The 15,258-nt window shown below is 46.0% G+C and overlaps 1 protein-coding gene across 5 annotated transcripts in view; it reads right to left on the minus strand.

The window, feature by feature from the left end:
- Ccdc149 (coiled-coil domain containing 149) overlaps positions 1–10,260 on the minus strand; it is a 63,682-nt gene extending 53,422 nt beyond the window's left edge. For 2 of the 5 annotated variants that reach the window (XM_015481738.2, XM_048784283.1), the window contains exons 1-2: positions 10,077–10,260; positions 8,154–8,192 (exon numbers count right to left, since the gene is read on the minus strand). In XM_015481738.2, the coding sequence (XP_015337224.2) occupies positions 8,154–8,192; positions 10,077–10,136 (99 nt within the window). In that variant the 5' untranslated portion in view covers positions 10,137–10,260. The remainder of the gene's footprint in view (positions 1–8,153; positions 8,193–10,076) is intronic. The other 3 variants (XM_048784282.1, XM_048784281.1, XM_048784280.1) reach the window with 3 other exon arrangements.
- Positions 10,261–15,258: the final 4,998 nt, after the last annotated feature.

Consider the following 15,258-nt stretch of genomic DNA (forward strand, 5'->3'; position numbering starts at 1 on the left):
TAGTCACTTTCCCACAATTAGTCCCCAAAGCCCAACTTACCTGTCTTTTTTTTAGGACGGTAATATTAGCTCCACGCCTAGCACTTCTTTGAGTTTTACTTCTTTTCAGCAAACTCCCATTGGACATAAAATATTAATAAAACTGTGTGCTTTTTTCCCTCCTGGGCTCTGTCTTTTGTTATTTAAATTTGCAGGCTGCCATCATCAAACCTAAGAGGGCGGGGTGGGGAGAAGTTCAGCCTCCCCAGCAGAGAAAAACAGAACAGTAGAGACGAGGCTTCTGACCTTGCACTCTTCCAGACACTGGGAACAGGAGTCTGGCAGAAGGGACACAGGTTCTCACCTGAGTCCTTACACAGTTCAGACCAAGGCTGGGAGAAGAAAGGAACAATCCCCCAGTCATCCTGAATCTTTGGAATTTATTAGATAGACACATTTCGAGTAACCCAACCATGGAAAAAATTATCCCATATCACAACATAAAATGAGACAGACCACAAATTCCTGTAACATGCCTCTCAATCTGCAGACTTACAAATCAGAAAGGGAACTAAAAAATGAGACAGAGAGAAAAAAGACAAGACAAGCAAACCCCTTGATCTAGGCACTTCCTCAGGAAGAATCAGGAAAAAAGAGAGAGAGAGACCACAGATTTAGCAAACGCTGCCCAACTACTTGGTATTAAAAAGGTTGACACCCTGGCCTCTTAAATCCACATCTTCAATAGGGCAAAGCACCAGATTAAGCAAGAATGCATTAAAAAAATGTTTGATGATACATGGAATCTTCTTGAAAGGTGTGATTGATAGCAAATTTAATTGCAATGTCTCCTCCACTGCTCCGTCTGACGGTGAGTCCCCTGTGAACAGCAATTGGGCGGAGCCTGCTTCTCTGAGCAAGGGCCCCCCATTTCACAGCAACTGCCCAAACGAGGACCTCTGCTGCAGGGACAGCTTTCTTATTTACCAAAAACCACACAGCAAGCTTGTGTTGTGCATATCTGTTGGCGGTGCCAGGAACCATCAGCAGCCCACCCCTCTCTCTCAGAACACACATTTGCTAATGAATGCATTGCTAATGAATGAATGCATCGGTGGGGTGGGGGGGGTGCTATTTAGATAAATGTTAGCTTAATTCTGGTCATTATGATCTGGCTTCTGCAACTTACCGGCTATCAGTAACTCCCATGATAGCTCCCAAGTTCTCTAGACTTTGTGAGCTCAAATTTCCTCATATTAAATTGGGGGTGGAGGGGTGCTCCTGCTTCCCTTACAAAATCATCGCAAGGATCCAAATGGCTTATGGAAAGGTGTACTGGTGCTCAGACTGAAGTTGGCGTCGATATGATTTGGGACCTCAGATTTCCTCCTCGTTTCCCTGGTGTAACGGTTAAGTTGTGTCGTTCAAAGTGTTGCGAAAAGATCCATCTCAAAGCACTAGAGGTCTTTGAAGGTAGTTTAGGTTCTGAGCTTCAAACCAGGACACATATACAAAGTCACTCTGATTCGCAGTCACGGGGGACGGGAATACGCTTGACCAAGAAGACCTTTCTACCCAAATAAAAGGCTCCCTCGCATCCCACAGAGGGCCACTGTGTATTCTGCTTTCTCCAGGGTTGTCAACTTGTGCTTGTCACCGTATAAATAAGCCATCGCTTTGCCGTGGCAAGGAAGCAAGACGCCCTCCTGGATGGGAAGCGACGCCTCCCCTGGCACAGCCGCTCAAAATCAAGTGGGGACAAGACAAAGACCTTCAAGGTGCGTTTGTTCCTTCAAGGAGGAGTTTGCAGAGGGAAAACGTGGCGCTGTGACCAGAAAGGACCCCAACTCCTGAGAAGATTAGCCCAAGACAATTTAAACCCCCCCTTGTGGAGCTGCTTGTTTAGCAAAAGAAAAATATTTGAAGGGTTGTTTGAGATCTTGGGGTGATCTCTGGCGGCAGCACACAGGGGCGCGCCAAGCGCGCTTCTGCCTGGAGTGACGAGGAGACGTTTTCATTTCAATGTCCCCTGAGAGGCTATTAGTGCCATCGCTGTTGTCACGATTCCTTCACAGCTCCTTTACCGGATGATTTGCCGTTGGAAATTGAGTTGTTTTAAAAAAGGATTCCAAGCTCCCAAAGAAAGCCCGGCAACTGCATTTCTAGAACTATAAACATTAAAGTTCTAGTCTGTCCCCTAAGGAGGAGATTTTAAAAAGCAGGAAAAGAAAATCATGGCCAGATCCTGGTGGCCACAGGAAGGAAGATGGGCCCAGCGTGGGATCCCCAGCTGGTCTGTGGGTCTCCAGTGTTCCTAAGTGGACAGGGCATTTAATTTGGAGGCTTCCGGAATGGCTGGATTGATGGTTGACTATGCTTCCTCCCCATTCCATTGTTCTATGCATCAAAGAACCCCAAACCTGACCTGGATGCCAGACTGCATGTGGGTGGGCTTGAGTTCTAGTCCTGCTGCTAGCCTACTGTGTCCTGCTAGCCTACTCTGTGTGCTTGGGTAAGGCACAGGAAAAGATCTTGCACATCCAATATTCACCAAGCACTCACTAACCACCAGGCAATGAGCATTATAAATATTACCAGTTCCTAAGAGCTTTATGGATATGTTTCATTATCATGTCCATTTTGAAGTCCAGAGAGGTTCCACTGATTGCCCAAGATCACACAGCCAGCAAGTGGGAGGGTTAAATTTGAATCCAGGCAACCGCATGCTAGAATCAAAGTCCTTGTCATTTACTGCCACCATGCGCTGTCCTGAGACTTCATGAGAGACATACTGTCACGTGGCTTCAGAAGAGAGTTGGGAGATTACAGACACCCGGGCATGCACATATACATGGTCTCTGAAGATCACTACAAAGACTAAGAATGTGGTACTGCTCCCCATCTGTATGTGAGGGAAACCTCGCTACAGTCAGGACTCTAAACACAGTCCACAGGCTGCTGGGACCCCTGGATGGCCCTCAGGGACCTCTCCTGGCCATGGAGTTGCGCCTCGTCTAGAGCAAACACCAGGGCTTTCAACAGCTTCAAAGGCCTCTCTGTTTCATGAGAGTCAAGAGCCACCCAGACAGAGATGAACAGAAAGACAGAGGGGCACCAAGGAGTGATCTCAGCCATTTCACCCTCCAAGTCAAGAAAAGAACCGGGAGGGACCAGTGGGGAGAGGTCACAGCCTCCTCCCGAGTCAAGCAACACCACCAGTTTCAAGGCAGCTGAGGGTGCTCGGTGGGCATCTCCTCCTTCCCAACACGGGCATCCTGTCACCTCCAGGTCACGTCTGTTAGCCTGGCAGCTGGTTCTGTTCTAGAGCTTCCCACTTATCCAAGGGGCATCTGCTTTGCAGCTGGGGAGGGGGGTTGGGCTGGTAAACATGTCATGCGCTGTTCTGCCTTTGGGATACGTATGTATTCTAAGTACGCGTAAGGACAGCAGCCAGGCCAGCTGTGTGCGTCCACCTACTTCCAGCTGATGACCCAGCTTAGGAAATAACTGCCTCTCCTTCCCGCCTGCACACGCACCCCACAGCTGCCTGCTTCTGGCTCAACAGAAAGTTCGCTGCACCCAGCACCTAAAAGTCTAATGCTACACTTTCTTCCCCAAACTAAGCTAATAAAGAGGACACCGCTCACCAAAGACCAGCCATGCCGAAATAAGTTAACAGAAAATAAAACTGAAGAAATGCCTTGGGCTGGGGTTGTGGCTCAGTGGTAGAGCGCTTGCCTAGTACGCGTGAGGCCCTGGGTTAGACCCCACAAAAAAATACTAAATAAAGGTATTGTGCCCATCTGTAACTAAAAATAATTTTTACAAATAAAAAAAAAAAAAGAAAAGGAGTATCTTAAAGGGGTGAGATTCTTATTCCTAATCCTAGGACGATGTCCCTACTACATGTTAAGCACTGTCCCGGTTCCTTGGTCAGAATTCCCCCTCTACCTTTGGCTACAGTTCTTCCCTCCTTTGCACTGATTTCCGTTCAACATCTAATATATTTTAATGATTTTGTTTCCTGTCTGTTTACAGCGTCCCTCCAGGAGTTAGGAGGACTGTGCTATCGATCACCCGAATCAGCACACCTCGGGGAATAATGGGGATCCTAATAAAATCTGCTGCCGGGACAGGAGGCGTGAGTGACAGGTGGATGACCAAGGACCGGCAACGGACCCAGGGCTCTGGGCTGGACTGCTTCCACTCTCATGTCCCTCCTGTCTAAACCAGCACTGGACACCCACAAAGTGCCCCCTGAGGGCTGACTGAGTCCCGCCGTCACCAGCAGGAGCTCTGAGCACACCGCAGGGCCCCACTCGGCTCTACTGCTAATGACCATGTCACTTCTGGTGTGTAACCTCCTGGACCTCCACGGGCACCCACTTCCCCTGGGTCCACACTGATGATAACAGGACCTACCCCACACGGCTGGGTGGAACTAAATGAGATCAGCCTTGGTGTCGGCAACACAGCAAGAGTAAACGGTAACACGGGCTGCGGTCAGAGAGCAGATCATCAGGACACCTGTGCTTTGTCTGGCCCTGAAATCAGACTCTGGCCTGAGCATGGCCTGTGGGATCTCTCCTGAGACCCAGGGGCAGGCTGATTTTAGTGGAAAAAAGGTGTGGGGTCTACAGCTCCAGGGTAGTTGGCAGCCACGTTTCCCATTCTGAGGAGAAAGTGGGGCCAATCAAAGAAATGATGAGCCGGGCATGCTGGTGTGTGCCTGTAATCCCAATGATTCGGGAGGCTGAGGCAGGAGGATTGAAGGTTAGAGGCTAGCCTCAGCAACTTAGCAAGACCCTGTCTCAAAATAAAAAGTAAAAAGGGCCGGAGATGTGGCTCTGTGGTCAAGTACCCCTGGGCTCAATCCCCTATACCAAAAAATGAAATAAATAAATAAATAAAGGATGATGGATGGAAACGGAGAGATGAGAGCAGAGACCTGAGCCCTGCCATCCCTGCTCCTGAGGCCAGTACATGTCTGCCTCCCATGAAGGCTGCTCAACCAGCCCTTCTGAAGAACCTGCTCTTTGGCCCAAGTTACTTTGAGCTACAAGTGCAACCAAGAGGGTCCCTGCAAGGTCAGTATGTCTGACCAAGAGCCATGATGGACAGACCGACATGCTAATATGCAATTGCTTACAGAGGGCTGATGGATTGCATATCACCTTCTGGGAAGTGTCTGTTCCGTTCCTTGGCCCATTTATTGATTGGTTATTTGTTTTACTGGTGTTGAGGTCTTTGAGTTCTTTATATACCCTAGAGATTAGTGCTCTATCTGATGTGCAAGTGGTAAGAATTTGTTCCCAACTAGTAGGCTCTCTGTTCACCTCACAGATTGTTTCTTTTGCTGAGAAGAAGCTTTTGAGTTTGAATCCATCCCATTTATTTATTTTTGATTTTAATTCTTGTGCCATAGGAGTCTTATTAAGGAAGTTGGGGCCTAGTCTGACATGATGGAGATTTGGGCCTACTCTTTCTTCTATGTGTGAAAAAATGTTCAACATCTCTAGCAATTAGAGAAATGCAAATCTAAACTACCATAGATTTCATCCCACTCCAGTCAGAATGGCAGCTATCAAGAATACAAACAATAAGTGTTGGCGAGGATGTGGGGAAAAAGGCACACTCATACATTGCTGGTGGGACTGCAAATTGGTGCAGCCAATATAGAAGGCAGTATGGAGATTCCTTGGAAACCTGGGATTGGAACCACCTTTTGACCCAGCTATCCCTCTCCTCAGTCTATACCCAAAGGAATTAAAAACAGCATACTACAGGGACACAGCCACATCAATGTTTATAGCAGCCCAATTCACACTAACTAAATTGTGGAACCAACCTAGATCCCTTCAATAGATGAATGGATTTAAAAAATGTGGTATATATACACAATGGAATATTACTCAGCATTAAAATAGAATAAAATCATGGCATTTGCAGGTAAATGGATGGAGTTGGAGAATATAATGCTAAGTGAAGTTAGCCAATCCCAAAAAACCAAGTGCCAAATGTTTTCTCTGATTCATAGGGGGATTGGGAGGGGGAGCATTGGAGGAAAGATGAACTCTAGATAGGGCAGAAGGGTGGGAGGGAAAGGGAGGGAGCTTGGGGGTAGGAAAGATGTTGGAATGAGCTGGACATCACTACCCTAAGTCCATGTATGAAGACATGAATTGGTGTGAATCTACTTTGTGTACAACCAGAGATATGAAAAATTGTGCTCTATATGAGTAATATGAACTGTAATGCATTCTGCTCTCATATCTAACAAATCAGAATTTAAAAAAACAAAAAGGGTTGATGAGACGAAAAGGGTACTTAGCAGGTGCCGCTGCTCACCTGGGGTCAGGCACTGTGCCGAGAGCTAGGCCCGCATCATCCCATCTGTCCCTTACAGCCTTCCATGCGGTGGGCACCATATTTGTCCCCATTTTATGAATGAGAAAGCTGAGACATGGACACCCAGAGGAGCCTCCCTAGGCCACACAGTTTGAAGGAAGTCCCTGCTGACCCCCTGACAGCCCTTCCACCCCAGGTGACCAGTCTGAGCCAGGTGAGTGCTCCCTGCTGAAGGTCATTGATGGTCGCTGGGCGCATTTCTACCCTGGCCCAAGCAGGCTGGAGGCGAGGGCGGGGGTTTCTGTTCTGCTCAGGGGAACGAGCCAAGAAGGCAGCAGATTCTGAGAACAAGAGGACGCTGACCTGACCATTGCCAATGATAGAGCTGTGTCATAAAATACACAGAATGCCCAGCTGAATTTGAATTCCAGATGGATGTAAAATATATTTTAGTGTAAGTATGTCCCCAACATTGCATGGAACACAATTTTATACTGAAAAGGTTTTCCCTGGCTCTCTGAAATCCAACTCTCCCTGGAAGCCCTGTATTTTTATTGCTAAATGTGGCACCACAGAGAAAACAGGGACTTGGCAAGTTCATGAGATTCCAGATCCTGCGCCCCTGGAGCCTGCACCATGTGGGAGCTTCTGTTTATGCAAGGCCATCGGTTTCTTTTGGGTTATGCAGTTTAGCATTTCTGTCACTTGCATCTCCAAACACCCTAGCTCACCTCGCCACTCGAAGGCTCCAACCAGGAAGAGGGAGCCCCAGCTCCTGCCACCATGCCAAACCCTGAAGGGACAGAAACCAGACGCTGCACTAAAAATGACAATGGCAACGTTTGGGACCTTGCGCTTGTATTTTTGGAACCGCAGGAAGGCAGCTTTGCAGACTTGCTGGAATCCATCAGCTCCTCCTCAGTGTAAATGTTTTACTATAAAGTCACAGAAAGTGAATTCCCCTAAGACTGTCAGACTCCCTCGTGAACACCAGCCAACTAAAGTCACAGCGAAGATGACTCCTCACAGCCACCAACTACACCAGCGGCTCGGGAGTACAGACTTCAGGTTTAAACAGTAATGATGAGTTTCCATGGGACTTTACTTAGGGGAAAAAAACGTCAATTAGCTCCACAGGAAAATTAGACTTTGGCTCAAATGTGGAACATTACAAATTAATCCCATCAACCAGGAAGGAGGAAGGAAGGACGCAGCATTGAATGACGGAGGGTGACCACAAGACTGGGTTGCTGTTTCAGAATAAAAGTCATGGTGTGGGTGTGGGTGCACTTGTGTGTGAAAGTGTGTATGCAAGTGTGTGTGTGTGGGGGGGGGTGTATTGGGCATAATGTCCACCAGCATGGATTTTACGTGCGGCACCTGGTAAATCTTCAATGAACAGGTGTCATATATACCACGGTCATTGACACTCTTCAGTGAATACAGGATTTTGGCGACCATTCCAGCCAAGAATGGACAGACAGTTCCAGCCAAGAATGGACAGACAGTTCCTGTGTCCTTGTTGATAGCTCCAGTTTGAAGACCTTCTCAAGTGCAGAGGCTTTCCATGACATGGGACATACCACCATGGACATCCCACCATGTGGGCTCCCCCAGGGCACACTAACCTATAAGGGGGGCACTTCCGAGCACAGAACAATGCCGGAGTGAAGGAAAGTTTAACCAGCTGTCTTTGGACATATTTGGCCAAATACCATATTTAGGGATAACCCACATTTAGGGAGGCTTTGATGATCCTCTCAATTGCATAAGATGACAATAATGTTAATAAGCCAAGAGTTACCAGGATTAGGAAGAAGTCTTACCTGTTTCCTCTTTTCAGGGGGAAGTGACGGATCTCCATCCTACAAAGAAGCAAATAGGACATAGATCTTCTGTGCTTCAAGCAACTGACCAAACTCTGAACCTAAATTCAGATCTTCCCCACCTCTACCACCCCGCAATCAATTATTTGTTGAAGCAAACTCAAGTAAGCTTTTTTTAAAAAAAATATTTTTTTAGTTTTAAGTGGACACAGTATCTTTATTTTACATTTATGTGGTGCTGAGGATCAAACCCTGTACCTCATGCATGCTAGGTGAGCACTCTAGACCACAGAGCCACAACCCCAGCCCGAATACGCTTTTTTAAAAAAATTAACTGTAAACCGAGCCAGAATTATTTTGGAAAATCAGTTTGTTCCAATTAGAACCAAACCTACATACATGTCTGAACAAAAAGTTAAAAACCAGGCTCTATCAAAATTATTTCTGAGCAGAGACTAAACTGAAATAATATTTAGTTTCATTTGCATTTCTCTTTTGAGTAGTTAGTACCAAAGGGACAGTGACAGCCTCCCCGCATAAAGCCACCACTTGAGTGTTCTCTATGAGCAGAATAATGTTGGGGTGGGGGGGAATAGGATTTGCTCCATATAAAAAAGCACTATCAGAACTTTCAGTCCTGATAGACTTTATGACTTTTAAGGACTGGATTCCTCTCCCTTTAGGGTCCTCGGGGAATATAAATATTCAGGGAAATAAGTAAGTGCTCACTAAACACATACTCAAAGGATGTGCTCCGTGGACAAGTCAACATTATTTAAACCTGAGGAACTTCTCTATTTTTCCCTTAGAGCAGTTCAGTGACCCCAACCATGGTGAAAAGTTCATAGTAGTGTCTGTACTTCCAAAAGAGACTGCATCAGTGAGGAAAAAAATAAAAATCAAGAATGCAAAACATCACCATGCAGTTAGTATTCTCTGCTTCGGGATAAAAGGCACCCTTGAAATTCTTGCCTTATGATAACTAGGGAGAAATCTTAAGCCCCCAGATAAGGGAAAACTCATAAAAATCTGGATAGATCCTTACTATGCAAATGTTTAAACGGATGAGTTAAATCTGTACCTATGACCTAGAAAGTTGACCAAAATAAAGTGCTGAGCAACAAGGGCATGTTTCAGACTAACACTGGCCAGATGCTGCCTGGCAGGACAGCAGGGAGGAAATGTCCTCTGCGGATGGCCCAGTGTGGTGACCACCATGGGAGTGTCCCCTGTCCACACCCTGCCTTACAGCAGCCACCAGCCACCTGCAGAGTCTGAGCCCATGGAAGGTGACAGGTAAGACTGAGGAAGTGAGTTTCTTACTTTGTTTAATTCAAATTAATTCAGCATTAAATTTAAAGAGTCACACGTAGCCAATGGCCTCTTTATCAAAGCAGACTTACAAGGCAGATCCTCTCTTAAAAAGTCCATATCAATGAATTAATAAGGAAGTAGTCACACACACAAGCACGTATGTACACATGGGTGTGTTCAGAGACTCCAGAGCAGGCAGCCTAGAAGCACATGCCTGTCACCAAAGGTGACTGCATTGGGGCAGAAACGGGTGGCAACTTTCAACCAGCGTTTCCACTTTGGAACTGTTTGAATGCAATCATGTTTTGTTTGTTTGTTTGTTTTGGGTACCAGGATTGAACTCAGGGGCACTCGACCGCTGAGCCACACCCCAGCCCTATTTTGTATTTGATTTAGAGACAGGGTCTCCCTGAGTCGCTGAGCGCCTGGCTTTCACTGAGGCTGCCTTTGAACTTGTGAGCCTCCTTCCTCAGCCTCCTAAACCGCTGGGATTACTGGATGCACCACCACATCCAGCTGAACGCAGTCATTTTTTAAGACAGAGGCCATGCAACCCCCTTCCTGTCTCCGCGGAGGGCACGGGACAGGCGCGGTGGGCATCATACTTACGATCAGCTCCCGGTACTTCTTTTTGAGGGACTGGTGGCGTTCTCGAAGCTGATTGGCCATGAGCTTGAACTGGTCCCTCTCCTGCTGGCAGGTGTCCAGCTCTTTGGACAGGATCAGCAGCGCCTCCTTCTTGCTCTCCAGCTTTCTCTTGCACACCAGGTACTGCAAAGCAAGGCGCCAAGAGCAGTCAGCCGCGGCTCGGGGCCCCGGTCCAACAGGCACTGGGCCTAAGATGCCGACTGCGTTTTCAGGGAGCACCGAGCCGGGCACCTTTGTCCTTAGGTGACACTGTGCCTACGGATGGCTACAGTGCCCGATGTGCGATCACCGAGAGGCAGAACCAAAACCTTGAATGTTCATGAACTTCAACAAACTGGGACAGATTAAAATAATTTAATTGTCAAATGAGTTTAAAGCAGAATATCCTTTTAAGTTACACACAGAGGCAAGTCTAGCTGGGCCCCAATTCTGTTTCAGAAAGATGCAGACATCCAGATAAGACCGTGATATAAAGACAATTAAAGTACTATAAAAATGTTGCTAAAAATGATCTCTGTGGTAAATTATTTGCCCAAGTTTTAAAATTTCCCTTTCTTCTTCTCTGCGTTTTCTAAAATTTCAAGAATAAACCCAAATTAGCAAGGATGGTGGAATGTGATGGACATCACTATCCAAAGTACATGTATGAAGACATGAATTGGTGTGAACATTCTTTATATGCAAACAGAGGTATGAAAAATTGTTCTATCTGTGTAATAAGAATTGTGATATATTCTGCCATCATGTATTTAAAAAATAAAACCAAAAAGAAAAAAAAAAAGAAAAATAAACCCAAATGGTTTCTACAATTAAAATTGAACATATTATTAAAAATCATTTAGTTGGACCATAAATCACTGCATAGATTGATTGCTCCTTCCCACAAAGCCCAGCAGACATGTCCTCCATTGTAAATTTGTTCATGAATTCAACCTTGATACGTACAAGTTTTTCTATGATTCAAATGTAGAAACTAGTTTTAGGAGCTAAGTATTTTGGCCACGCTGAATTCTCCGCCAACACTTGTGCACTTGGCCGGAACTCCTGCCTCCTGGTTAGGGGATTTCTTCATCCCAATCCCCTGCACCATGAACCACCCACACCTAACTATCACCCTCTGTGGCGGCCGGCGTGAGCCCACCGAGGACTCTACTTTTATTGGATATATTGCACCATCTGGTGTTATTCACACATGTGAAATGTGGTACGAAATACCTTTTGAATTTGCCCCGTAAAAGACCAAATTCAGAGCATTCATGAAAACAATTTATAGTTTCATTATACGCTCTGACATGAGTACTTTGTCATTATGGACGCTCACACAAAGCAGAGAGAGAATCAGCACTCCCGACCCATTTGAGTCAATGCTCTTTTATGGACAAAAAGCATTACTCATATATAGTGCCTGCTCGCAACTGACTTTGTTAAGTTCAATTTCAAATAAATGAAAGGGAAAAAAGAGAGTTTTGTGCATTAGCGCAATTTTTTTTTTCGTTGGAAAAAAGTAATTGCTTAGCTTCAAAAACAAAGGGGAAAGAAAAGGCTTTCTGAGCTGGGCTCGAGTTCTGAGAGAGGACACTTCACCTTGGATGAGCTTTATTCCTGGCAATAATGAGGTTGGAATCCTGCCTTAAAGCGTCCTGGATTCTGAGACTTTGACATCCTCTTCGTGGAGGCAAAACAGTTCTGTCGCCAGAGTGATTTCTCAAGAGTAAAATCCCAAAGAGTAAATACCAGAGGAGAGCGGCTCAGAGACCCACCCTGCGATGCCCTAGGGGAGGTATTGAGATTTCACAGGAAAAAGCACCCTTCACACACAGGTGACAGATCTGCCCTTGTCCCTTCAGCTATTTTTGTGCGGTCAGCAGCCTTGGTTGTCAGGATTGCAGGTGTGGGTAGCACTGAGCAGTCAACTTTGTCCCTTCAATTTTTCAGATTTAAACCTGTGGCCCCAAAGACAGGCGATGCCTTTGACTTGAGGTATGAAGCTCCCAACTGTATGGAGACACTGTAAGCTGCAGCAGGGAGCCGAGGCTGGGACTTCTGGTCTAATGAAGGGGACAGCGAAAGGCCACTTCTTATTGGCAAAGTGGAGATTTGAGTTCCCTGGCCTTGATGGCCGCCTGTTAAGGTTCCAGAGAAACCATTTTCCTTCCAAGGTCCAAGGGGGACCTTGAAGCCAAGAGGGCAGCCACAGCCTCCTGGCTCTGGGTCTAAAGTGCCTGCAAGGAAACCGGCACTGCTAAGCCCCAGGGGCCTGGGCTTTGAGGAGCAGAGCTCTGCAGGGCTACTCCCCTGCGGGCATGGGAAACAGGACAATTATAAGCTCCATGGAAACATAAGAAAGAAAATACAGTCTATATAGGACCAAAGCCACACCAAGGAAAGAGCAGTCTTTAGAAAGTCAAGGCTGAGCTGGGTGCAATGGCACATGCCCGTAATCCCAGTGTTCAGGAGGCCAAGGCAGGAGGATCGCAAGTTCAAAGCCAGCCTCAGCATCTTAGCTGAGGCCCAAAGCAACTTAATGAGACCCTGTATCACAATAAAAAATAAAAAGGGCTGGGCATGTGACTCAGTGGTTAAGTGCCCCTGGGTTCAATCCCTGGTACAGAAAAAGTAAGTCAATGCTGGGCTGTTCTTTCTTTTGCATTTGATGGTCTAGAGCACTGGCTTTCAAAAATTTTATTCCATGTCATTTATTTGTATCAGCAGGACAAGACTCAGGCTGAAGCCTTGCTTATAAAATGGGCTGAAGTGGAGCTGAGCTCTATAGAGCTAGCAGAGTGGACAGCTGCCTGGACAGTCCCTTGAGTCCATAGGGAACGCTGCATGATCCAGGAATAAACTATTGCCATGTTAAGGTACTGAGATTTGAGGGTTGTTTGTTATAGTAGCTGAATTCAGCTCATCCTGACTAATACCGTCTACATGAAAGAATGTGAGGGTGTGAGGCTGGCGGAGAGTACACTCACCCCTGCCCTGAGCCTGTGTTGTGTCACTCCAATGATGAAGAGGCGTAATGTTACCACTATTCATATTACTATTAACAAGAAAAGGCAGTTGTGTGAAAGTGCTTTACATGTATGATCTCCTTAAATCCTCACCAAAACACAATGATGTTACCGTGTCTTTATCATCGATACTTTATAAATGAGGGAGGATTGAATGAAAAAGCTTAAATAATGTGCCAAAGGATTAGCAAAATCAGAATTTAAACCCAGATCTTTTTAAAAAATATTTTTTGTAGCTGTAGTTGGACACAATACCTTTATTTTATTTATTTATCTTTATATGGTGCTGAGGATCGAACCCAGGGCCTCACACATGCTAGGTAAGTGCCCTACCACTGAGCTACAACCCCAGCTCTGAACCCAGATCTTTACAGACCCAGCCTGGGGAACCCCAATTCCTGAAAAATGGTCAGCATTCTGTACACCCCCCCAAAAAAATTAGAATCATCATGGAGTTGGGGCTACATCTAGTTGGTGTTCCTGGAATACAGAAGGTAAGAAGGGAATATTTAATTTGGCTACTTTTCTGAATTTGCTAGAATAAATGGGTATGAAAATTTTTATTTATTCATGTAACTCTCTTTAAAACTAGTGCAAGTTTCTCTAAAACATTCCTCAGTGCAAGGCCAGACAGAAAATGAAAAGAAAAGATCCCCAAGGATCCCTCCTCCGCTTCTTGTGAGGACCCAAGTGGAAATAATAAGGTTCCCGTCCACTCTTGCGAAATGGGGTAGAACGGTAAGGCCTGAGGAAGGAATGAGAGTTGTCTTCTCAAAGTGGACTGAACCCAACTCGAGTTTTCTGCAAGCTCACAAACATCTCCTGGGCGCCTCCTTTGGGTTGGGCCCTGAGCAGAGCACTGGTCCCCCCAGAGGGATAAATGGTCCTGCTGAGTGTTGACAAGCAAAAATGGGGTGCCTAGATGAAGCAGTTTCACTTCCTGTTATCCTGAAGACCAGATACATTTTCCCATCTGGTTAGGGACTGAGCTGATCTGAAGGTGCTTGTGATCTTCGTCCCGGAATGCGATCGTCATACAGGTGCTGGGGAAAGGTCAGTGGGTTTGCTCCGGGGCTGCTGCCCAAGCCTCTGCTGGGGGGACACGGAACATTCAGCATGCTCATCATCATTCCCTTCAGATGCCCCCAACTCCTGCACCTGAAACACATCTGGGGCCCAAGGACTTTGGATACAGAAACTAGCGTTTATTTGAAAGTCACCCTGGCAAATCTCTGCCTAGTCTCCGGAACGTGTATGACTGAAATCAAGCCTTTCTCAAACAGTAGTTGCCCCCGATTAAAGCATGCATTAGATTTCTACATGAGTCTTCAAACTCACACTGTGCCTGTGCCTGTTTCCAGAGCCTCCTATTTCCTCTCTTTCAGAATCAGCACCCAGTGCTGGAGCTGGGACGAGCCTCACAGATAACCCCAGTGACTCTCCCGACTGCAAAGAACAAAGTTCCTGTCAGCCAGAATATTCCAGAACATCCATAATATCCCATGGTGTTTTCAAATCATGGTCATGATCCATTAGTCTGGGTAGTGAAATCAATTCAGTTGTAACCCTCATTTTCTTTAATAGGAAAAAAAAAAAAAGAAAGAAAGATATAGAACTGAGCAGAAACTATCAGAGTGCGTCCTGTGCAGTAAGGGTTAGTGGCTTCGAGGGCTGCCACTTTAGAAGTGTGAAAGTCATTATCACTGCACACTTTCTCATTCTTTCAACTGATATTTAAATATTCTCGTGCCAGGCACAAGAGAGACACAGGTTAGGGGTGGGGTGGGGGGAAAGACCTTCAGAGATGATGCTGGACATGAGCGGGCACCGAAGACACCCGGACAACCGTCACTGTGTAAGTGAGTCATCAGCTCGGTCTTTGTGACTGAGGCAAGCTCTGATTAGTCCGGACTGAAGTGCACCATGTTAACATGCCATGTAAAGTTTTTTAAAAATTAGACATTACTTGTGCAGCATTTAAGGCAAACAAAGCATTTGCACGCTCTTACTTAATTTCTCTCACTTAATAACCAACACTGTGACAACTGGGACCAGAACTGTTTTTCCCATTTTATGGGCAAAGTAGCTGGGATTCAGAAAGGTTCAGTGTCTTTCTCAGGGGCACATTACTC

This window comes from Marmota marmota, unplaced genomic scaffold (assembly GCF_001458135.2).
Source record: "Marmota marmota marmota unplaced genomic scaffold, marMar, whole genome shotgun sequence".
Taxonomy (NCBI): domain Eukaryota; kingdom Metazoa; phylum Chordata; class Mammalia; order Rodentia; family Sciuridae; genus Marmota; species Marmota marmota.